Source organism: Carassius gibelio, chromosome A5 (genome assembly GCF_023724105.1).
Source record: "Carassius gibelio isolate Cgi1373 ecotype wild population from Czech Republic chromosome A5, carGib1.2-hapl.c, whole genome shotgun sequence".
NCBI lineage: Eukaryota > Metazoa > Chordata > Actinopteri > Cypriniformes > Cyprinidae > Carassius > Carassius gibelio.
In genome coordinates, this window is record NC_068375.1 from 28,211,700 (window position 1) to 28,237,606 (window position 25,907).

At 38.2% G+C, this 25,907-nt stretch overlaps 1 protein-coding gene across 1 annotated transcript; it reads right to left on the bottom strand.

Moving 5' to 3' along the window:
- Positions 1 to 384: 384 nt before the first annotated feature.
- LOC128009669 (zinc metalloproteinase-disintegrin-like batroxstatin-3) lies at positions 385 to 23,733 on the bottom strand. The gene is made up of 22 exons (XM_052592964.1): positions 23,567 to 23,733; positions 17,659 to 17,747; positions 17,507 to 17,580; positions 17,216 to 17,294; positions 17,020 to 17,096; positions 16,460 to 16,655; positions 16,082 to 16,144; positions 15,591 to 15,662; positions 14,464 to 14,633; positions 12,591 to 12,672; positions 5,544 to 5,674; positions 5,222 to 5,399; positions 4,964 to 5,053; positions 4,354 to 4,549; positions 4,147 to 4,249; positions 3,878 to 4,034; positions 3,626 to 3,706; positions 3,431 to 3,521; positions 3,224 to 3,332; positions 3,060 to 3,141; positions 2,872 to 2,961; positions 385 to 1,914 (listed from the first exon to the last, which is right to left on the bottom strand). The coding sequence occupies exons 1-22, from the start codon at positions 23,625 to 23,627 to the stop codon at positions 1,885 to 1,887; spliced, it is 2,301 nt and encodes a 766-aa protein (XP_052448924.1). The 5' UTR covers positions 23,628 to 23,733; the 3' UTR covers positions 385 to 1,884.
- Positions 23,734 to 25,907: the final 2,174 nt, after the last annotated feature.

Sequence of the window (25,907 nt, forward strand, 5' to 3'; positions counted from 1 at the left end):
CAACATTAAAATATATGACATTCATACACTGTAAATGCTATAGATACTTTTTATGTTAGTAAACATTGTGACATTTTTCTGTGGGCGGAGCTTAGGTGGTGGCAAAAACTAAGATCTCTCTGACTGCTCCACTAACGCTAGCTCTGAAGTCTGTTAGCTTGTTTGTTTTTTTGTTTTTTTAATCAATAACTGGAGAAATTCCGATTTTACCTGCATATGTAAGGTCACTCAATGTCCGGGACCGCGATTGTTATTTGAAAAGGTTAACTTTAATGGACAAAACCAGATTGGCCGACCCGCACACGCTTTTACTCAAAGGATAGACGATCTGACAGGATTCCCTTCAATTGACATCTAACATGTCTAGTAAAGACAAATTCAGTGTTTAGTCATTTAGTCATATTTTAATTTCAGCAACCGTTTTTGCAGCTACTATTCCAGCCACAATAACTCATAACAATGTAATTACATATGATTAAGTATATAAATCATCAGTTTGTTGTTTTACACACATGCACACAGACATTGTTTCACACATTCATAAGAAATCTTTAGAAACGCCCATAACAACAAAAACATTACTTTATTGAACCTTTTCTGATAAGAATTGTGCGCTGAAAACACGAGCATTTTTGACGATCATTTCTGTCCTTTCCGCTCTGTTTATCTATTTTAACAACATCTGGTGTCTTTTTTATATATATATATATATATATATATATATATATATATATATATATATATATATTTATTGTGTGGCAGTGGCAGCAATGTTAACATTTTCAATATTTCAAAATTCTGACTTTATTCTCGCAATTTTGAGATTATATCTCACAATACTGATAAGAAAAATCAACTCTCTTTTGTCATTCTTTTGAGTGAAGGCCTATATCCAGTATTATCTGTCTGCAATATCGGAGGCCGCACTTTCAGAAACGTATTTCTAGGACCCTTGATTTGGAGGACCGAAAAAAGTGCCACCAAGGCAGTATTTTCACCCAGTTTTAACTACTTTTTACGTTTTTTTTTTTTGTTTTTTTTCACACCCACTACTACTTTCCTTATTGCAATTAAAAAAAACTCACCTTCCCTATTGTGTTTCTCGACATGAATCCATGTAAGGACTCCAGGCAGCTGCATTATCTCAAAATGGCGATGATTTCTTTGTATTTTGCAGTCTCTGTGTATCGCCACTCGTCCCCAACATATAACTTACAAACATTAGTTAAATTAACTCTTACAAGCCAGACAAAACTAGTCAAGACAACGTATTACTTTGTTTAATTTTCAATAACATATAAACTTCAGTTCTATATCCAAAACTTAAAATAACAAATTGAGTTTTCTTGAACTGATAATGTAACATAGTAAGTTTTTTTTTAACTCAGAGCATCAAGTTGACCCAACAAATGAACATTTGTTTAATAAACTTTAAAATGTAACTTCTTGAGTTGGAACAAAGAGTAACTCACATTTTTTAGGCAGCAGGTGAACTTTTGTTTTTAAGTTTAAACAGCTTGAAATATCTTACAGTGTAAATTTACATCAAAATGTTCATTAATACAAAACTAAATGGTAAACACAAAAATTATATTTTCTAAGCATTTTTGTTTGACATATCTTGAAAGTGCATTGCAACAATTTACATGTGTGTGTGTGTGTGTGTGTTTGTGTGTGTGTGTTAAAAAAAACCTTAGCTGACATTGCAATGAAGAAATCGCTATCTCATATTTATGCTAAGCATGTGGCTTATTTTCACAGACATTTGATTATTCTTGAAGATTTTACTAAGCCTCAGTCTTCTAACACACTTGCAACCCTTCTGCAGGTTCTGGAGTGACTGACCATTCCAGTCTGCTGCATGGTTCCACTTCTTGCTAGACATCACACCCTTGGAGGAGGTGGTCTAAGAGCCTATGAGGGGGAGAATTATAAACTTGTCAGAATCTTTTTATCAAAATCTTCTTAGGCTCAGTGACTGGGAGCGTGAAGGTATAGTAGCTACACCCAAAATTCTGTCCGTATTTATTCAGTTCTTCCTAGTTTTTATAGCAGAATATAATACAGAGAATGGTGACCAATACTGTTGAGCAACATTTTTAAGGCAAAAATTTAAGTCAAAAATAATTTGTAAATAAAACGGATTACTAAAGTACACATTTAATTTAATCAAAGACTATAGAATACCAAAGACATGTCACTCATATAGTTTTGAATGGGAAAAAATGGCTGCTCAATCACAGGAAGCCCCGCCCTCTGAATGAAAGAGCCAATCACTAATCGGTAAAGTCATCGCGTCACTGTAGCAGCCATTAGAAGTCCCAGTAGCAACAGAAATAGTCAGAAATCAGAGATGTGCTTAGGCCTGAGCATGCACACTGGCTGATCTAGCCTGGAAAATAAGCATTTTATAATGCTATTTGAGCAAAAGTAACAACATTTATGACACCGTTGTTGTTAGATTTCTTAGGTCATTTCAAATATGAAATGTAATCGTAAGCTTAGTGAACAGTTTTGGAGAATTTGATGTTTCCAAATTCAAAGATATAGTAGTTGCACTTGCATGCCCGAGAGGTGATTCAAAGATGGCCGCCGAGTGACATGACTTAAAAGGACTTTTAAAAGGAGAATATTTCTGTCTTTTTTTTTTTCATTCACACACAGATATCACACTTCTTCAGTCGATGTTTAATATTACAAGAGCAGCACAAGTGCTAAATATTTGGATTCTGCAGAGGTAAGTCATAATTGGTTTGAAACAACATGAGAGTGAGTAAATGATGACAGAATTTTCATTTTGGGTTGAGCTATTCCTTTAAATACTGTTGTGAACATCAGTCATTACACACTATATAGAGCAAGCTTTGCTACCTGCTGTGCATTATTATGCTGTGCATGATGTTGAACTCTGGACTGGACTGATGAAGGTGGAGGTGGAGGAGGTCCTTTAGGCCTTATTGCCTAAAATGAAGAGATCACAAAGTCCTGATCACGCTTTCACCATTCGCTAGGTAAAGAAATTAAATGATGGAATTAAGACAGATGTGACTACAAGTTACCGGAGATGGCTTCTGATTTGGTGTCGCGTGAAATCTGTGGTCAGGGATATCGACTACATGAACTTCCTGCCGCCTTGGATGGCTATTGAGAAAACGGCAGTATTAAATACACTTGTTTTATTGACTTTCCCAAGTGTTTAAGTGTTGGTTTCCTATTCTCTTACCGGAATGAATATGGTACGCTCTTTCTGTGCTTGTAAAAGGAGATGGCCAGTCCAGATACAAGTATCCCAAACAGGACAAAGACAAACATAGTGATGGATGTTTTCACACCTTGAAATGCAAAGGCAAAAGAAAAAAAAAATCACATTAATGATCCTCAAAACTAAAAGAATATGAAACTATTTTGAGTGCAATATCTGTGGTACTACCTTTAGAGAATCCATAACTTGCTGTTGGTGTTTCACAATCTGGCGGCAGCCATCCAGGCTCACATCTGCACTCCATTCTGTGGTCACAAACCTATAACATATACACTTACATTAATTCTTCAAAATAAAGTTACAAATTCTGATGTACGTATAACTTGTGAAGGACCTGAAATGGTCAAAGATTTTGGGTCATACCGCATGGCCTTGGCACTTGGCTGAGCAGTTTGCTGCTTTATAAACTGTCTCTAGGTCAACACACTCATTCTGGTAACAAACCTGAAAAAAACAAACACGTCGTTCGTAAATGAATTGAATGTCACAACTGTTGCAAACCTACAATGTTTTCATTTTTCTTTCATTAGAGGTGATTAAAGGAGTATATGGTTATTAAACTACAAGGAAGTTTGTGTATACTGTAACTGGCGTGTATCGAGAGACCAGTCTTACCATCCCTTCCCCACATTTGGTGCCAGTTTCAACTTGGCCATGATCATTTTCAGGATGGCTATAGAATGTGGCTTTACATTCAAGGAATTGTACCAGCCGTCCATAATTGGGATGTCCATTGCCATTGTAACAGAACAGTTTTCCACACAGCACATCTCTGTAGACAGACAGATAAGATTGGTGTTTGATCAGCTGGGACAAAAATAGTAACTGAAACAGTATGATATTAGAAGAGATTAATGAATGGACAGATTGATGAAAAAACGTACTTTCCATGGCATGCAATATATTTATCGCCGCTACGTTTGCAGTGGGCGTATGATTCTGATTTTGTGTTGTGTTGGTAGCAATATTCTTGAGCCACCACAGCATCTTTATTTATTTTAATAAAAAGAAAAAATTGGCACAGTCATATGGGTTCAATACAGATTATTTTTCACTATTATTGTGTTGCTACAATATATTATTGTACTCACTTGCACCCCACATTTTAATGCACTGCTGCTCTTTCTGTGGGCACTGGCCATTGTAGCAATAGCCTTTACCATTCTCACAAGGGATTCCATTGACTGTAAAGACATCTTCAGGACACCAGGCTGAATTTCCAGTACATGACTCGGGCAAATCACATTCATCATTTTTTGGACGACACACATGTGCGGCTGACATGATCTGATGGGGAGGAATGAAAAACATGGCTGCATACTTTAGAGGTTAGAAGCTTGTTGGTAGTTTCCAGTATAAATGAATGGAACCAAATGATAAAATACATTTTTTGAGATGTTGACATATCGCATTCAAATTCTTGAAAACAATTATTTTGAATTAAGGGGATATATTTTGAACTATTTCGTTTCATCCCGTGCAAACAGAGGTTTAATTTTATTCTAATCAATATACATGAGAGGGAACACCCCTGGATTCATCAGTTATAAAGAGTTTGTACAAATATATGGGCTTTAATGGTTTAAAAAATGTTGAAAAAATGAGTGTGAGTGTATGCAGTAGTAGGCTATCATAAAGTGGCTGTGTTAATCTGATACTTTCATGATCTGATTAAAATGCCCCAGACTCTTCGAATCTTACCTTACAATTCTCACAACATTCTCCTGTTGCACATTGTGAGCCCTCTGTCAGCTTGCATGTGATTGCATTGCAGCATGGGTTTATACACTCCTATGTAGAAACAGGTTTTGAAATAATAGAATAGAAAGCTCTACTTCTTCAAGCAATGAATGAATGAACATCCAAGTAAAGGTCTTTGCTTTTATATTTCTTGAAAAAAAAAAACACTTTTTTTCAGATCATTGAATTGTCACAATTAGTAAACCCTAGTCTGCTTACCTGTACCGTTCCACAGTCACATTCTTCTCCCATCTCCAAAAATCCATTTCCACATATAGGTGGCTGAATCAGTTCTTTTGGTTTGGGCCTATTCAGAAGACATTTTGGGTTTTGGGTGTCCAGGTAGTTCACATAGCTATTAGTACTGCAGCTGCTGAAGTGGTGTGGGATGAAATAGCTGGAGAGACATGGAGCAGTGATATTTGTTCAGAACCATTGTTTTAGGCTCTCCGTAAGCTTAAAAATAAAACTTTACAGTAGAAATGTCAGATTTCACATTTTAATAAACTAATCGAGTTCAACAATTATAAGCATTAAGTACCTGAGGGCAGCTGTCATAATGCAAGCCTCATCAGAACAAACACATGTGTTGCTGTCATGACCCATGCCCAGATTGTGCCCCATCTCATGGGCCATTGTAGCCCCCACCACTATAGCCTTAGTGTTGTGATCCTTTGAATTGGAAAAATCAGTTAGTACTTATACTATAGGTGCAGTCTTAACAAAGATTAAAAAAATAATAATTTAAATGTTTATTTAGTCTATATTATGATTAAGTATTAAGATGATTTGGCAGAAAGAACTAGGCTGTAATTGCTGCCTCATAGTTGTGAAGTTTCTGTTTCCTGTCACAAAGGGAGTTGATATATTTCCTCTAGATGGCGCTTGTGTACTTCAGCACTCATTTATTTAATATACTTTTGATTAGTTAAATTTGTATAATTTTATATTTTGTTTTATTTTATCATAATTATTGTGATTTCTGTACTCAAGTGTTGTTTATTTAAGATTGAATCTTTCTAAGTGTTTCTTGATTATATTTTATTTTATACCCAATGTGCTTTTGTATGTCACTTCCTGTTTTGTCATCCGCACGAAGAGATGGGACGATGTAATTAATCATCGCAAAATCAAAAGGTGTTTTTCTCTATAATCATAAGTCATCCAATCAAGAAACTTCAAGATATTATCCCTTTTCTTAGCTCACAAGTAGGTTTGGGATCGAAAACCGGTTCTAAATTTCGAGGAACCGGGTATTTGAAGACGCCTGCATTTCGATTCTTCTTATACCTGCATTCGCATTTCAATTTGAATAAAAAGATTAAGTGCAGGAACAGAAAGAATTTGCGCCCTGTTTGTGTGCAGCGCACATGAAGCGCAAATGCTTGTGCAGATAGCAGCGGTCGCTCACGCGCTGTGGCTTCCTGGTTTGTGTCAGTTCTCAGAGTATTCCGTGTATTTCTACTGTAGAAAATGATTTATCTCATATTTGTCGACCAATTCACAGAAAAAGCCAGACAAATAAGACAATGGGCTAGTTGCATGTCTCCGCCATCTTGGATTTCCGGTCTTGCGAGTGTGTGCAAAGATAACTTTCTTTTTCTGTCTATGAAAGATACTTCTGGTTGTGCTAAACGTCAGTGCAGAGAACGTCTCCGGTTACTGTCCTAACCTCGGTTCCCTGAGAGACGGGAACGAGACATGGCGTTAACGCCTTGGGGACTCCCTTCCTTCCTAACCTACCTGAAATCCTATTGTAAAACACCAGTGAAGTTGCAACTCTCACTGGCCAATGCCAGCAACGGGGGCGGGGCCTCGCCACTATATATTGTGCTGTGTTGGCAGCATAACCTCAGAATCAGCCTACGCCATGTCTCGTTCCCGTCTCTCAGGGAACGAAGGTTAAGACAGTAACCGGAGACATTCCCTCTCGAGAACGGTCTCTTGACATGGAGTTATCACCTTGGGGACTGTATAGAACAATGTCGTGGGAACAGCAAATAAAAAGGCTCAGCCTCGGTGGAGCAACTATAAATAATTCATGTATACACTTAAATTAATCCCCAGCCAATCAGATACGAGTCTGCGACATGCCTCGAAGGGATTGGATGTAGATTCCCATGTGGGGATCCAATCAGGTTACTTAAAAATCATGTCTGACGACAGATGTCTGAGAGAGATGCAGCCCCATCGCTATACAAATATGACACAGTCCTGTGAACTCACATACAAGTGTATAGCAAAACAGTGCAACAACCATTAGAAAGGAAATGCCAGGCACACATAGGGAATGACCGTATGAGGCGTTACAGTCTGAACCTCTTCCTACAGGACCTGGTCGAAACCACCAGCACCGTCAAACGGCTAGTGGTTGCAGGAGGAACCATGGGTCGTACTCACCGATAGGACCTGTGAGGCTAAATGACTGCATGTCCAAGTTGTAGAATCTGGCGAAGGTATTCTGCGAAGACCATCCAGCCGCCATACAAATATCTTTGATAGAAACTCCCTTAGTCCACACCCACGAGGAGGCGACAGCCCTCGTCGAATGGGCTCGAACACCAATAGGACATTCCATACCACAGCTAGAATATGCCAAGACAGCTGTTGTTTAGAGACAGGCTGTCCTCTGGTGCTGCCTCCGAAGCATACAAACAGCTCCTCGGATTGCCGAAATGCAGCCGTGCTGTTGATATAGATTCGTAAAGCCCTCACCGGACACAACACCTGACTCAGGGTGTCTTCCAATGAAGTCTCCGATTCTGGGGAGAAAGCAGAAAGAGCCACCACTTGCGCTCTAAATGGTGTCGAGAGCTATGGGGTGCCATATTGAGCCGTTTGCCTGAGACAGGAGATCTCGTCTCAGCGGGATCGGCCACAGGGGAGCCGTTAGTATTTCTAGAAGATCGGGAAACCAAGGCCTGTTCGGCCAGTACGGAGCGACTAATAACACTGACGCCTTCTCCTCTCTGATTTTGTGCAGCACTTGTGATAAAATCTTTAGTGGGGGGAATGCATACAGACGGGCATTCGGGCACTGTATTGTAAGTGAATCCCCGCCCAGGGGAGAGCGTGATAGTGAGAAGAACAGAGGGCAATGCTTGTTCTCCTCTATGGCGAACAGTTCAACCTCCGCTTTCCCAAACTGTTCCCAGATCAGCCTCACTGTCCCAGGGTTCAGTCTCCATTCTCCATGAGGAGTCCCGTTCCTTGAAAGCATATCCGCGCCACTGTTCAGGCATCCCAGAAAGTGCGCTGCTCGAATGGAGAGCAGATGGTGATCGGCCCACAGCAAAAGGCGTGCTGCCTGACTGTAAAGGGCTTTCGAGTTTACTCCGCCCTGGCGGTTTTTGTACAATACCACCGTCATGTTGTCTGTGCGAATCAAGACGTTGTGCCCCCTGATTTGCAGAGTTTAAAACTCTGAAGGGCCAAATAAACCACTCTCAGCTCAAGGCGATTTATGTACCACATTCTCTCCGACTCTGTCCAGTGGTCCGAGGCCGGTAAGCCATTGCAGTGAACTCCCCAGCCCGTCGTCGACGCGTCCATCGTGACCATTTTCTACCGTGTGACCAGACCCATCTGGACGCCGCGCTGATACAAGTCGGGGTTCTGCCATGGTTTAAGCGCACTTAAGCACCTGCGAGTAACCACAATGCGGGCACGGCCCAATTTCCACGCCCTTCTCGGTACTTGAGTTTTCAGCCATAACTGGAGTGGGTGCATATAGAGTAGACCGAGGTGACAGTCCATCGCGGCCGCCGCCATCCACCCCAAGAGCCTCTGATATTCCTTAAGTGCTACGGGACGGCCCAGTCTGAATGCGTTCAGAGCGGACATTAAATCTTGTACCCGCTCCTGGCTCAGATGTGCCCTCATTGTTATCGAGCCCAACTCCACCCCTAGATACATGATTGTTTGGCTGGGGCATAACACACATTTTGGTACGTCCACACAGAGACCCAAACTCTCCAGGTGACGTAACAGAGCGCATTTGTGGATGTTGAGCACATCTTCTGAATGTGCCAAGATCAGCCAATCGTTCAAATAGTTCAATATACGCATTCCGCTCGCTCTCAGAGGGGAAAGTGCTGCATCCACACATTTCATAAACGTACGAAGTGCAAGTCCTAGCCCGAACGGCATCACCATGAACTGATACGCTATGCCTTCGAACGCAAATCTCAGAAAGCGCCTGTGACGAGGGGCGATCTGGATATGAAAATATGCGTCTTTCAGGTCCATCGAAACAAACCAATCTCCAGGTTGAATCTGTGCCAGTATCTGCTTTAGCATTGTCATTTTGAAAGCACATTTGTACAACGCACGGTTGATGGGTCTCAGGTCTAATATTGGACGGAGACCACCACCTTTCTTGGGAATGACAAAGTACCGGCTGTAAAACCCGCTCTCTCTCTCGCTCGGCGGGACCACTTCTATCGTGTGTTTCGCGAGGAGATTTCCTGCCTCAGAACCAGCTTGTTGTGAGCCGGAACCATTGATATGACCACACCCTCTGCATTTTGAAAGACGCTGCTGTGTACCGGGGTTTTATTTAGAAAACTCACAGGACGAGTGGGAGGGCTGTGTGTTAGGGAGGGTCGTGCTTTGCCGATCAGCGGGGTGCGCGAGCCTCCTGTTGAATGATTGGATGACACGCATGTGCGTGTGTGCGAGATGTCGAGAGCAAGCCGCGGCTGCGGAGGTCCGACACCTGACACCGGGGCATGAGCCTTGCCAGATACACGGGGAAGATGCGAGCCCGATTCTATTGATGGTTTCACGCTGTTTGTAAGGCCGTTGTGACTGGAGGAGGAGAAAAATGCTCTTTTTGTGAGGGTGTCTTTATTGACTTTATTGCATTTTGAACACACACAACACAGACATTCTCGTAGTCGCCTGCAACCGCCAAGGGGACTTCGTAAGAATATCTTATAATATCTCTCCTCTTCTGCACCAGGAACAAGGTTTTTGATCCAACGGAGGAGCTCCCCCGGGACGGTTCCTGCCTTTGTTGAAACCGTGATGCCTTTCCTTTGGTGTCCTCTGCCACAGAGTTTTGGCGCAAACAGACGGCTCCATGGTGCTGATGCAGTGGCAGCAGCGGGGGTCGCTTCGACGGCCCGTTGGAAGCAGATGAGGATCTACCGCGTGCAGAAGGCTGTGCTGCAGGAAGTGACTCATCACTCTAGAGTGTTTCTGTGCCTCTGAGAAACGATCCGCGATAGCCTCGACTGCATCTCCAAATAGGCCAGATGGAGATACAGGAGCGTTGAGCAGCGCCCTCCTGTCCGCATCCTTCAGCTCAGTGAGAGTCAGCCACAGGTGTCGGTGGAGCACAACCATGTAGTCCATGCTCTGCCGGATCGCCTGGGCCGTCTTCTTTGTGGCTTTGAGCGCGAAATCCGTTGCTGCGCGTAGATCTTTAAACGCCTCTGGATCCGCCCTGCCCTCATCCAGGGATTTCAGAAGCTGTGCCTGAAAAACTTGGAGCACTGCCATTGTGTGCAGAGCAGAAATTGCTTCTCCCGAGGCCATTTACGCTTTGTCCGTGACATGTGCGGTCAAAGGGCAGGGCCTTGACGGTAGCGTAGCACCTGTCTTCAGAGAAGCAGAGGAGGGACAGAGGTGCGCAGCGATGGATTCATTGACGGGCAGAATGCATATCCACGGGCTTCCGCTCCCTCGACTTTTGTGAAATTTCCGACCCACCAGTGTGAGTGCTCTCAGCTGGTTCGTCGGGGGATTCCCACTCTAAGCCTAGACCACTCACGGCCTTAGTGAGAATTCGGACGAGTTCATCCTGGAATGCAGCCGTTCTCGAGAGGGAACCGGAGAAATCCAAATATTACCTTCTATATATAGGATTAAAAATATCATTTCAAATGCAAATAAGATATACACTGCTACTGTAAATGTTAACTGAGCCAGTTCATTTGAAACATGTTTGGGTCCGGTGAATGATACTGTTCACAAAATGAAAGTTGAACTCATTGTGTGTATACACAGCTACAAAATGTATTTTTATCTTACCAATTATGTAAATGTACAAATAACTAATTTCTCGAAAATCTTTGTATTACATCAAATTTACCTCGTGGGCTGTGAATTATCTTCATAAGTATCCATTTCTCAATTGTGCACACATCAGTTTGTTTCATCATTTTCACAACATATTTTATTATTTTACACAGTAAAGTAATACATGACTAATTTTAATATCTGTTTTATCTGATAATTATTGCAAAAGAATAACAATATACATGCACTGTTCATAGACAGATGATTCATGCTGCAGATCTTTCACAAAACAAATAAACATTGATAAAAACACATGAATGCAAACAGCGATCTTTTAATTAATGCAAACCTACTATAATTACATTAAGTTTAATTGTACAGTTACAGTTATAAAATATATGTTATCAAATAAAGTTAATAAAACAAGCTTTTATCAGAAATCTCTGTGTTTGTCAGAACAGTCAGAACAAAATCAGCTCTTCAAAAATGTAAAGTATCAAACATATTTGAGTGGTTTGTGTTTGAAAGAAGAAATCCCTGTGGACTGATTAACCTGACGCTGACGCTGATTCGTATAATCAACAGAAAAATAAAGCAATCTCCGCGTTGTATCTTGATGAATTTCCACACGGAGGTACGCAAAAATGTAGGGAGGATGTTTCCCCTTGTCTTTGATATACCACTATCCGCTGTTAAATTTGAAAATTATTAATTATATACATCTAGCCAAGTTTCGTATGTAAGTTTCCCTTACAGTAAATGCAGCATCGCAAGACCGGAAGTAGGTATGCACACACTCGCATCGCAGAAGCTCACCGGGGCCATTTTGTGCACCGAGCCCTAGCCTAATAAACGCGCTGCCTGTCATTAATGTTAATCAAAGAACAAAAGAAAATCATTCACTGACCTTGACTCAATATTTAATAACTTTAATTGGTTAATCTGTATTTTATTTATAAACAGAAAACTATGCAGTGTTTTAAAACTTTGTATTAGTTTATGCACCTTAAATTTTGTTCAGTATTTATTTATGATATTACTAATTGATTTGTTTGTTCCTATCTTATTACTTACTGTTTACTTGTCTTTAACACTTTGATATTTTACATTTATATTAATCTAGTTGTTTTTGCTATGGTATTTTTTTAAATGTTGATGTTGCTGTCTATGTTTGGCATCTATATCGATGTGTGCATTAAACATCTGTGAAAAAGGAACCTCAGCCTTCACATTGTGACTAAGGGCGGAATAAAGGCATTGCAACAATAAGCAAAACACCACAGTCAAGACCATGGTGAATCATCGTATGCTGTAATGGAAAATATTTCCTCTTCATCCATTATTGTGAAATTATTCTCTTCAAGGTTTTTTGCAAAAACATGCTAATGTATTTGTTCGTAATTTTACTGCAGTGGATGAATGAATTAATAAAACACCCCTAAACCATGCCCATACTAGCTTTCTACATCTGATCATATTAGATCATTTATTTTCATTCATGTTAGTTTCATTACATATTTTTGGTCAAATATGTTTGAGACTTTTTATGAGAGAATATTAGTACCTGCACAATCCCTGTTGAAAGACCAAAACACATGTCTCCAATGTTAGCCAGACCTACAGTTGATCCATCAAAGTCAATTGCACTGAGAGAATGACAAAAATCAATGTTTAATCCAAATTCAACAAAACCTGCGCGATTACATTCAGTTAGTGGTTAAAGTCTGTCTCCTTCCTGTTTCAGTTCCTTAACCATTTCAAAGCAGAACACAAAATAACGCAACTTGGAGCAGACAAAGTATTGATTATATACTATATACAAAACCCGATTCCAAAAAAGTTGGGGCACTGTACAAACTTGTGAGTAAAAAAGGAATGGAATAATTTACAGATCACATAAACTTATATTTTATTCACAATAGAATATAGATATCATAGCAAATGCTAAACGTGAGACATTTTGAAATGTCATGCCAAATATTGGGTCATTTTGAATTTCGTGAGAGCTAGACATTCCAAAAAAGTTGGGACAAGTAGCAATAAGAGGCCGGAAAAGCTAAAAAAAAAAAAAAAAAAGTTCAAATAAGAAACAGCTGGAGGATCAATTTGAAACTTATTAGGTCAATTGGCAACATAATTTGAGTATAAAAAGAGCATCTCAGAGTGGCAGTGTCTCTCAGAAGTCAAGATTGGCAGAGGATCACCAATTCCCCCAATTCTGCGGCGAAAAATATTGGAGAAATATCAGAAAGGAGTTACTCAGAGAAAAATTGCAAAGAGTTTGAAGGTGTCATCATCTACAGTGCATAATATCATCCAAACATTCAGAGAATCTGGAACAATCTCTGTACGTAAGGGTCAAGGCCGGAAAACTATACTGGATGCCCGTTATCTTCGGGCCCTTAGATGGAACTGCATCACATACAGGAATGTTACTGTAATGGAAATCACAACATGGGCTCAGGAATACTTCCAGAAAACATTGTCAGTGAACACAATCCACCGTGCCATTCGCCGTTTCCAGCTAAAACTCTATGGGTCAAAAAAGAAGCCATATCTAAACAGGATGTGCAGGCTTTTTATCTGGGCCAAGGCACATTTAACATGGACTGTGGCAAAGTGGAAAACTGTTCTGTGGTCAGACAAATACAAATTTGAAGTTATTTTTGGAAAACTGGGACGCCATGTCATCCGGACTAAAGAGGACAAGGACAACCCAAGTTGTAATCAGCGCTCAGTTCAGAAGCCTGCATCTCTGATGGTAAGGGGTTGCATGAGTGAGTGTAGCATGGGCAGCTTACACATCTGGAAAGGCACCATCAATGCTGAAAGGTATATCCAAGTTCTAGAACAACATCCAGACGTCGTCTTTCAGGGAAGATCTTGCATTTTCCAACCTGACAATGCCAGACCACATACTGCATCAATTACAACATCATGGCTGCGTAGAAGAAGGATCCGGGTACTGAAATGGACAGCCTGCAGTCCAGATCTTTCAACTATAGAAAACATTTGGCACATCATAAAGAGGAAGATGTGACAAAGAAGACCTAAGTCAGTTGAGCAACTAGAAGCCTGTATTAGACAAGAATGGGACAACATTCCTATTCCTAAACTTGAGCAACTTGTCTCCTCAGTCCCCAGACGTTTGCAGACTGTTATAAAAAGAAGAGGGGACACCACACAGTGATAAACATGGCCTTGTCCCAACTTTTTTGATACGTGTTGATGCCATGAAATTTAAAATCAACTTATTTTTCCCTTAAAATGATATATTTTCTCAGTTTAAACATTTGATATGTCATCTATGTTGTATTGTGAATAAAATATTGAAATTTGAAACTTCCACATCATTGCATTTTTTTATTCACAATTTGTATAGCTTGCCAACTTTTTTGGAATTGGGTTTGTCATTTTTTCCCCACATGTGAGCTGACCTGAGGAGATGGGCACTGTCATGTTTCTGTCTTTCGATGAGATCGCTGTAGCTCCAATGGGAAAATGCGTTCAAGGTATCTTTAGCAACAGAAGACACTGTTATCTTATCACTATCTGTCCAGACTTCAAATCCAGTTAGAGCTACAAATGTGTTGATTTCTTTATATACCTGCACAGCAAAAAATAAAAATAAATAAATAAAAGGATGAGTATTGTATGTTACTGTATATTGTGTACATTGGTGTCCAAAAGTCTGAAACCATTTGCAATTTTTTTTTTCTGATTGAATACCTTTTAAATATATATATATATATACACATACATACATATTGAGGAAATAATAATAATAATAATAAGTGCTTAATTATATAAGCGCTTAATAATAATTATATATATATATATATATATATATATATATATATATATATATATATATATATATATATATATATATATATATATAATTTCCTCAAATACAGAATTAGTAAATCTATGCATTTAGTACACTTATTCTTCTTTCAACTGACAAATGACCTACAGTACACTATTCATCAAAGGTTATTACAGTTAGTATTAGTATATCCATTTACAATTATAAATTTCCCCTTTTGGCTGAAACTGACTCACAAGCTTGTGGGACAATATGAGCAATGTTATTCAAGATGATTTGCATCTTGTGTGCTTTCGTGGAAGCAGGGATGTCATGGGCCTTGTCACAAAAAAAAAAAAAAAAAAAAAAAAAAAAACCTATATATAGACATGCAGAATCTTAAATGTTTTTACTAATTTTATGCTATTAGGTTCCTTTGTTTTAAATCACTCTTGAATCAACCTTTTAAATGGAGTTTAAATCACAGGTATTACGATTTTTGGATTCCACTGTATATGTGTTTCTTGTTCTAGTGTGACAAAAACATATTTGGTCACCATAAATAGTTTAACTAAAGTACTAAACCAGTATTCAACAGAAGATCTGTAGATGGCATAGATCTGTATCTATTCATATGATTAATTAACACACTCAAGGATCCTTGTAATCACAGGTCCTAGTTGTAATATCCTGTATGATCCATAAACGTTGGCATGCTAGAACTTTTGAATAAAATATACGTCATCATTGACTCACATTATTTATGTAATTGATGATCTCAAATATTCTCTTTCTCAGCTTCTCATGGCTGCTGTCTAACTTCTTGTACTGAGGGGGAAACAAACAAAAAAATGAATCATGAATCAAAGCATTTTGTCACTAATTAGTCACACTGGTATTTGGAAACACTTTCTGAAATCTGTTAGCATCAGTGATTTTAAATTTACTGAGAACAGTTCGATTCTATTAAAACAGAAATGCTGAATAAGCACAAACTCCCACATATTGCTCTAACCCAGTAAGGGTTTAGTGTTAGAGCATCAGATATCAACTATATATATATATATATATATATATATATATATATATATATATATATATATATATATATATATATATATATATATATATATATATATATATATATATATATATATATATATAATGAAAAAAGTCTCTTTATTTATTTCTTAGATCTGTTATGCTTTATCTTTATTAATGTTTTAGATCTGTTACTTCACTCATACTTCACTGTTGTCTGCCACAACGAAGAACTCAATGTATTTTTGTTGCTGGAAAAAAGTTGGCCCCTGATCAAGACAAAAAGAAATAGGCTGAAATTACAGAACTGCCAATAGAATAATTCTTCAGTGAAATCATTTTGAAAACAATATTATCTAGCCTACATTACAACGTACAGGATAAGGTTAATCAGGGACATGTTTTTTGTGTGGTTTTTTTTTTTGCAATTTGGACTTCTGCAATTTATTGTGATGGTTGTCGTGACATTGCAGAACAGCACATAAGACTTTAAGACAACCAAGCCAGAATATGCTTAATTCTTAACAATATTGTGATTTGCTGTTTTTTTTTAATGCTAACTTAAAATGAATAGACAGTCTTACTGAGGAACGAGAACGACTTTTGACAATGCGTGGAGGAGCACTTTTCTCACTCTCGTCCCAGCTAGTGGTGTTGACTCCACACATCCTAGGCGTCTCTTCATTTACATCTTCATACTTAAAGACAGCATGGTCACCATCACCATCCTCAGACAACGGCTCAATCAGAAATCTCTGCTCCTCTGTTTGGAAATAGCCTCTGTGAAGACATTTCACGTAATAGGCACAATGTCATTTGTAGGGTCTTTCGGCCTGGTTGCAAAGAAATAAAGGCACCTGGCATGAGATCAAGGGTGATTGGAAAACCATGTGTAATTTATGTATCTCATTTATCTAAGTAGAAATCACAAGTCACACTGTAGCTTCCTTTAATTGCATGAAAGTGTAGAACACACTTTAGGCAACAAACTTGCATTGCAGTATGCAGCAATAGTTAGTGTAAAAACAGCAGTAGAGATTGTGTGTGTGTTTGGAGGGGGGGGGATAATATGTTATGTGTATATGTTATATATGCATTGTGAAAAAGTTCAAAAGAAACCTCTTTAAAAATTGTGTTTCCCTACCGTAAACCATCACAGGTGCTCATGCTAACCGACGATTTACTGTCATTGACTATTTTCCCATGATAATAGCATAAATCCTGTGGAAGAAAAGGGTATTTCACTTTATGGATCACTACACAATAATAATTTATAGTTGATTAGCTTGTAACATGTATGTTATATATGTCATATGTTAGTAATACTAGTTGTAGCACACCAGATCCTTAGGTGAAGTTGTGACAAGCATCCCATCTTTTGTGTAGTAAGTTTCGCTATAGTCTTTAGTCAGCATGCCACTGTTGATCAACACACATTTCTCAGATCAGTCACAAAAAAGGGACAAACTGACAAATCAAAATGCGTACTGTGGGAACTGCAGTTTTAATACGAACAGATGTTTGTCTATGAGGAACTTTACAAAATTGCAACATGCTGATTTTACGTATCCCGAGATACCCACACACACACACAAAATGATGACAAAGGAGTAACTGACAGACAAGCTTACGCATTTTTCTGGAGATGCATTTTAATGTCTCGACCACCTAGTTTCATAGCGTATTTCACTGTGTCAGGTCTTGACTGCAAGGAAATAAATTATTTATTGTTTGATGAAAATATTTACAAATGACATTTAGTGGTAGGTAGACGAGAACTGACCTTTAAATCTCTTTTTTGTAGGGCATGTAATCTGACTGGTCGAACAATCTCATAAACCTTTTTTCCATCTAGTTCAGGAATGTGACCAACTATAGCAGATTGACAAACAGAGGGAATTACAGACACTGAAGCACAGATTAGTCAGAAAGTACAGAAATACAGTAATGATTATTATAATTTTTTTAATATAGTCTTTAGTTATGTTAGTTTCTTTGTTAGTTTTTTTTTTTTTTTTTTACCCAAATGCTGGATTTATTTTAGTTTTTTACTGGTTTTGTCATGCTGAACAACAATTACTGTATTTGCATCATTGTAAGGGGTAGGTTTAGGTTTGGGATAGGTGTAAACGTTAAGAAATCTAATAGGTACAAAATTTTAATGAATTGTTTTAACTTGCGTTGTTATGGGGAATTCTGCACCCCTGGCAGATTATGCACCCCCTCATTTTAAACCGTTACCTGATTGTCTAATCTTAAAGGCAGGGTAGGTAAAACATTTATAAACAACTTTCTTCCAAATTCGTTTAAACTTTCTATATATATATCAATGCATAATTAAAATGTAAGTACTCTGATAAAAAGAGTATAAAAATCGAGTGACTCTAGACCGTTTAATCTGTATTAAACACAGCTCATTATTTCCATTCGGGACGAAACATAGGATTGGCTTAGGCGACTGTCACTCTCTCGCGACCATGGCAACCACACTTTTGCCACACATGACCTGCCCACTTGCGCGGGTACGTTTGATTTGAGGAATTCAAGAGGCACGGATCCTAGGAATACCAAAACAATTGTAGAGAAGCAGCAAGCAAAATTCACAGTACCGGCCTATGCAGTTAGTGAAGGCAAACCAGGCAAAAAAAAGGAAGACAGTAACAGTACAAGAAAAGGCAATGAACAAAAAGTCTTTGGATAAACAAAGAAATAAAACGTGAGTTAATATCGGCGTGGCTTTCCAGCGATGCGAGAACTGAGGGAACTCAAGGGGCTGAAAAGTGACTCCTTGATGGCTTTATTTCTGCTGGACAGGTAAATCTTTATTTTTGTATTTTGATCATACATATTTTTTTGTTTATTTTTTCATAAAGCATGTGTCATTAGCACACGTAGCTGCATAATATAGCTAACATAACATTACTTAGCGAGCCGTAGTAGAGACGATAAATAATCTATAGGCCTAGCTCAAGATGATAGCTATAGCGTGGCTTTGGAAGGAGCCCAGAAGGGAGGGGGTGGAGTGAATGGAAATAATGAGCTGTCTTTAAAACAGTCGTGAGAGGTCTACGGACACTCGATTTTTATACTTTCTTTTTCAGAGTACTTACATTTTAATTATGTATTGATATATAAATAAAGTTTAAACAAATTTGGAAAAAAAGTTTTTTATATATTTTTTACCTACCCTGCCTTTAACGCCCCCTCCACCCCCAAATAAAAGCTGTAAATGGGGCGATATCTTTTCAAAGGGAAACAATCATGGACCAAACTAATATGTAAATTTTAGGTACTAATGTGTATACCTTTAAAAACCTTTACAAAGGTGTACTTAACCTGTTAACTGTCACTCACCTTTTTGAACATAGACTTGAAAGTGCATAATCCAACGAAAAATTTTATCATTCATGACTGAAACCATTCTGTAACGTGATTTTAATGTAAAATTTTCATGGTAATGCAATGTTTGAAAGGTTTCAAAGGATGAATTTTTAAGATTTCAAGTTTTCAAGTGATATATAATTTCTGGTGATTTCTAAAGTGTGATAGAGAAAAAGGCAACAAAGAAGACTTTTTTTTGACAAAGGTCAGAACTCCCGTTATGATGTAGGTTTTTGAGGTGCACTCTTGCCATAAATTAATCTATTACTTTTCCTACATAATTTTTTTTACAGAAAAGATTGGTAAAATATCTATTAAGGAGTCTTAGACCTTTCCAACGATATATAGTTGGTCATGATTAGATTAGGATTTAATTGTAATATAGTGAAGTAAACGTAGGGGCCCACCGAGGGGGCAGGTGACAGTTAACAGGTAAAAAAATAAAAAATAAAATAAAAAGATACTACCTCAGTGACCGCTTTTGTACCTTATTTTTTTTCTCTAAAAGTGTGGTGCATCCCTTTTTTTCCGGACTATAAGTCTCACTTTTTTTCTGATTTGGCTGGTCCTGCGACTTATAGTCAGGTGCGAATTATTTATCAAAATTAATTTGACATGAACCGAGAGAAATGAACTAAGAGAAAACATTACTGTCTCCAGCCGCTAGAGGGCGCTCTAATTCTGCTCAGTGTTCTTGTAGTCTACTACTGAAGACGTAGAACACCCTCTCGCGGCTGTAGAAGGTAATGTTTTCTCTTTTTGTTTGGTTCTAAATAAATGTGACTTAGGCCCCATTTACACTGCATGGTTCAAGTGACCCAAATCCGATTTTTTGCTCTCATGTGGCACAGATCGGATATGACCGGTGTACGTGTGTAAGCAGGAAAAAACTGCATGGATTCCGATGTTCTCAGATCGGATTCAGGCCTCCTTCATTTGTGGTAATAAATCGGATATGAATCTGATACGTGCCTTTGCGTGTGCCATGTAAGCAGACAAATCGGATATTAAATCCCCAGTAAATGCGAGCCGTACGTCATTAAAAAAGTGACGTCAACTCAGGTCGACACCGCCAACTGAGATCACATGACTTATTATAGGCGTGATGGAGGACGAAGGATACACATAGTGGAGCAATGCCGAGGTTTCATGTCTTTTCAGTCTTTGGGGCGAAGAGATGGGGCAAAAATGCAGGGTTGTTACAGAAATAAAGGGCTCTCCTTTTTTTTCCTCCGCCATACGAGACCAATGTTTTGCTGATTTTTTTTTTCTGCTGCCCAGCCCTTGAATGTAAATCGGGGATTAATCGCACAGCTCAAAAAAGTTTTGACAGGTCAGCGAGAGAGAGAGTGCGAGCGAGAGAGCGCGAGAGAGAGAGCGCGAGAGAGAGATAGTGCGCGTGAGAGACAGCGAGAGAGAGAGAGAGAGAGAGAGAGAGAGTGTGTGTCTGTGAGAGTGTGTCAGTGTCTGACCCTATTGTGCACCACAGTGACCCTTAGTATGTTTGTGTATTTCTATGTAAGTTTAAGACTGTGGAATCAAACGTTCACAAACGTTCACACAAATGTTATAATTTGTTAGTTTAATATTATAAGATGTTATTATAATCAGTTCCATTACTGTGATGTCCATTTTTTTGTTATAATTTATTCTATTTCTTCTATATATGTACACTAAGCTTTGGCAATATTGTATAATTTACATTCATGCCAATAAAGCAATATTGAATTGAATTGAGAGAGAGAGTGAGCCCCGGCTGCACGCTCACAGTCTTCAAACAACACGAGTGCGGTCCTGCTCTCTCTCCCTCGCGCATATTAATCAATTGACAAGATGGTGTCATAATCATTTAAAATGAGAATGTACAGTATTGTTCAAAATAATAGCAGTACAATGTGACTAACCAGAATAATCAAGGTTTTTCGTATATTTTTTTATTGCTACGTGGCAAACAAGTTACCAGTAGGTTCAGTAGATTCTCAGAAAACAAATGAGACCCAGCATTCATGATATGCACGCTCTTAAGGCTGTGCAATTGGGCAATTAGTTGAATTAGTTGAAAGGGGTGTGTTCAAAAAAATAGCAGTGTGGCATTCAATCATTGAGGTCATCAATTTTGTGAAGAAACAGGTGTGAATCAGGTGGCCCCTATTTAAGGATGAAGCCAACACTTGTTGAACATGCATTTGAAAGCTGAGGAAAATGGGTCGTTCAAGACATTGTTCAGAAGAACAGCGTACTTTGATTAAAAAGTTGATTAGAGAGGGGAAAACCTATAAAGAGGTGCAAAAAATGATAGGCTGTTCAGCTAAAATGATCTCCAATGCCTTAAAATGGAGAGCAAAACCAGAGAGACGTGGAAGAAAACGGAAGACAACCATCAAAATGGATAGAAGAATAACCAGAATGGCAAAGGCTCAGCCAATGATCAGCTCCTGGATGATCAAAGACAGTCTGGAGTTACCTGTAAGTACTGTGACAGTTAGAAGACGTCTGTGTGAAGCTAATCTATTTTCAAGAATCCCCCGCAAAGTCCCTCTGTTAAAAAAAAGGCATGTGCAGAAGAGGTTACAATTTGCCAAAGAACACATCAACTGGCCTAAAGAGAAATGGAGGAACATTTTGTGGACTGATGAGAGTAAAATTGTTCTTTTTGGGTCCAAGGGCCACAGGCAGTTTGTGAGACGACCCCCAAACTCTGAATTCAAGCCACAGTACACAGTGAAGACAGTGAAGCATGGAGGTGCAAGCATCATGATATGGGCATGTTTCTCCTACTATGGTGTTGGGCCTATTTATCGCATACCAGGGATCATGGATCAGTTTGCATATGTTAAAATACTTGAAGAGGTCATGTTGCCCTATGCTGAAGAGGACATGCCCTTGAAATGGTTGTTTCAACAAGACAATGACCCAAAACACACTAGTAAACGGGCAAAGTCTTGGTTCCAAACCAACAAAATTAATGTTATGGAGTGGCCAGCCCAATCTCCAGACCTTAATCCAATTGAGAACTTGTGGGGTGATATCAGAAATGCTGTTTCTGAAGCAAAACCAAGAAATGTGAATGAATTGTGGAATGTTGTTAAAGAATCATGGAGTGGAATAACAGCTGAGAGGTGCCACAAGTTGGTTGACTCCATGCCACACAGATGTCAAGCAGTTTTAAAAAACTGTGGTCATACAACTAAATATTAGTTCACAGGATTGCTAAATCCCAGAAAAAAAAAATGTTTGTACAAAATAGTTTTGAGTTTGTACAGTCAAAGGTAGACACTGCTATTTTTTTGAACACACCCCTTTCAACTAATTGCCCAATTGCACAGCCTTAAGAGCGTGCATATCATGAATGCTGGGTCTTGTTTGTTTTCTGACAATCTACTGAACCTACTGGTAACTTGTTTGCCACGTAGCAATAAAAAATATACTAAAAACCTTGATTATTCTGGTTAGTCACATTGTACTGCTATTATTTTGAACAATACTGTAAATCTGCTCTCCCCATTTTTGTTTGTAAGAAAAAGTTTGATTAGATTTCATATCGCAATATATATCGTAGAAAAATAAAATATTGCAATGTCATTTTGTTCCCAATATCGTGCAGCCCTACTGTATAATTTTATTTACATCTGCATCCATTGTATTTTGTGCTGTTTTACTTCTTTTTCCGGGTCAGAACGTCTACGTTTGGTAGTTTCAGTAGTGTATAGTGTAAATGCAAAAATCGGATATGGGACACTTTTAAAAGATGATGTAAGCAGGTCGTCAAAAAAATCGGATATAGTCAGAAAATCGGCTTTGGGCATCAAGACCTGCAGTGTAAATGCAGCCTTATAGTCCAGTGCGACTTATATATGTTTTTTTCCTCGTCATGATGTATTTTTGGACTGATGCGACTTATACTAAGGTGCAACTTATAGTCCGAAAATCAAATAATATAATATGCACAATGCTATTGACCAAAATTTATTTACAGTCATATTTTGATACATTTACATTTAATACACTACAACCTAATCTGTTACCATTGGTTTCATACAAATTATGATTTGAAATTATATAAAACATTATTCAACATATAATACAATAAAATAATACAAACAGTACATTTGTTGTAAATTTTCCCTGACCCTTAGTAAATCTAGGATCTGTACAAATAAAAATATCTCATACTTTTATTCTAAAATCAGACACCCATCATTACGTGAACTCTTGCAGTGCAGCCGGTGTAGTATTAAAGTCCACAGCAGTGCAGAGATAAGTTAAACAGTCGTTGTGAAGCAGAGGCACTAGTGTATCCAGTATCTTACCTGAGGGATTGAGTGAAACACACAGAGCGAAGATCCACAACATCAGATGTCTTTTGGCCATTGTCAGTGTACAGAACAACTGAAACAGGACCGTCTGGCTGAGCAACGTTTTATAGTTCAGCTGAAGTGTTGTTTTGGCTCTACATCTGCACTTTCAGGAAGTGACACAGAGTTTACTGACATGATTGCACACACCCTTAAAAGTGCCAAATAAGTTCAGGAAACATACAAGACAGGCCGTGATGTTACGATACTCGCACTTCGTGAGAACAAGCACTAGAGGTGTCACTTATGAGTGTTCAGTGGCCTTAACTGCTGCAAAAAAGTGATTAATATAAATTGATCATGATCACTCTAAGCAAATCTTCACTTATGTGTTCTTAAAAGCCTTTTAACATCTGTTGGTCAAAAACACACACACACAGACACACATAAAAAAAAAATGCAATCATCCATACAAACAATGAGGTAAATGTTGATGTTTAAACTTCCTGAGCAAGGCGGTCACTTGGTTGTTATCTCACAAAACTGAACACGATTCAAGCACAATCTAATTCTATGCTTCCTTTTTCAAAATTTTTGTTACTATGATATGTAAATAGTTTGCCATCCTAATAACAGTCAGAAAATCTAACCACTTTCTTTCACGTATAACATTTATGTTACCAAGTTATATCATATTATTTTGACCTTTTATTTCAAAATAGTTTTTTTTTTTTTACATGATTTATTCAAGTACACCTTAAATTGGCAAAGAATGCTTTGGACAGATATACATTGGTTGAAATGTAATGATTAAATTTAAAAATGTCACTGGATGAATATAGAAAGTGTATTGCCTGCATTTTTAGATAAAAGGGTAGACAAAATACATAAAGCCTATACAGTCCTCATAGGATGACTAAAAATACATTGCCTTACCTTCACTTTGCTGATGACTTTTTTAGGTTTAGTGTGAATATTTTTAGAGAGAGATCTTGTGAGTGTAATTATAATTTCTGACCACTTGGTGTCAATGTCCCCAACCTGCTCAGAGCCAAGTTGTAAGCATAATAGTCCTTTTTGAGATTTATTTAAAATAAAATTTCTCATCACAAAGATGTATCTCCCTTTTCATTGTTATGATTTTTTTTCATAAGTGTTTACATTACTGTTTTTAAGGGTGCCTGGGTACCACTGAATGATGTGTTTTGTTGTTAAATCCTGAAAACAGAAACAGCTGCGGCCACAAGAGGGCTTTCTATGACCACTGAGTGAATGCTAAATTTGATGCTAAACTGTAGATGCTATTTCAACATATAAAATAATTCTCTTACATCATGGGAAATCTATGAAATTCACTTCTCAATTCTCCTGCGGAAACATTTGTGTTTAATTTCTTAATCTGTTTTAGTCATTCTGCGTCACCCTCCATTGTCACTGATGAAAACACTTAGCCTATATAAAGAGAAAAAGAGACTGGCAGATTTTGTATGTGATTTGTTTAGCCTTTTCTCTTTTAAATTTTATAGAGATTAAGTGATGGAGATCTCATCTCTCAGATGTCAGCTTTTGGATGATGTAATTGCTTTTAAATGTATTAATATGATGTCTGCGGCTGGTTTTATTCATAATGCAGTCCAAATGTCTCATTCACTGTCTATGTGGGGAAAGTGTTGTTATTGTTTGTTAAATCTGTGCAATATGATGTGCTGTATTTCACTTTATGTTAAAGGATTTTCCATATGTTTCTGTTTTAGGAAAAATGGTCATATTTTGATATATAATGCAGTCCATGTTCAGTGTTTTATTCTGTTCCCGTCTGTAAGGAAAACGAGTTGTCATTCAAGTGTGGCACACTGTGCACACATAAGAACATTTTTGTACTAGGGATAAATGATCAGCTCCAGCCACAGAAGATGCTATGATTGACTGATGTGACTCTTTATACCTCGAGTTTGTATGTAGTAGGTCGTGCTTTGGTTGTGGATTTGGGTTTAATTAAGTTTGAATTACTTTGTTGTGGGTATTTCTTACATTGCAGTTCTGATATTACCTCAGTGGTTACGTTCTGCTTCCCCCATTATCTGTGCTTCTGATGAGTATCCAATGCTTTTCTGGTGAGTTAAACCATCCACAAGTCTGATTGCTTTCTTGGTGACTGGTTTAAGGCTGCTGACATTCTTACCAGGCCTTGTTTGCCTCTCGCTGCACAGTGCCTGTTCCAGGCGTTCATATTAAACCCAATTAAACCATGCTTTCTCAAACTAAGTTGAGAAGGGTTATTGGATGTTGCAGTAGTGGAGTGGAGGGAATAGGGGTTAATTACAGCTCATTTTTTAGTCCTTTTTTTGGGGTTGAG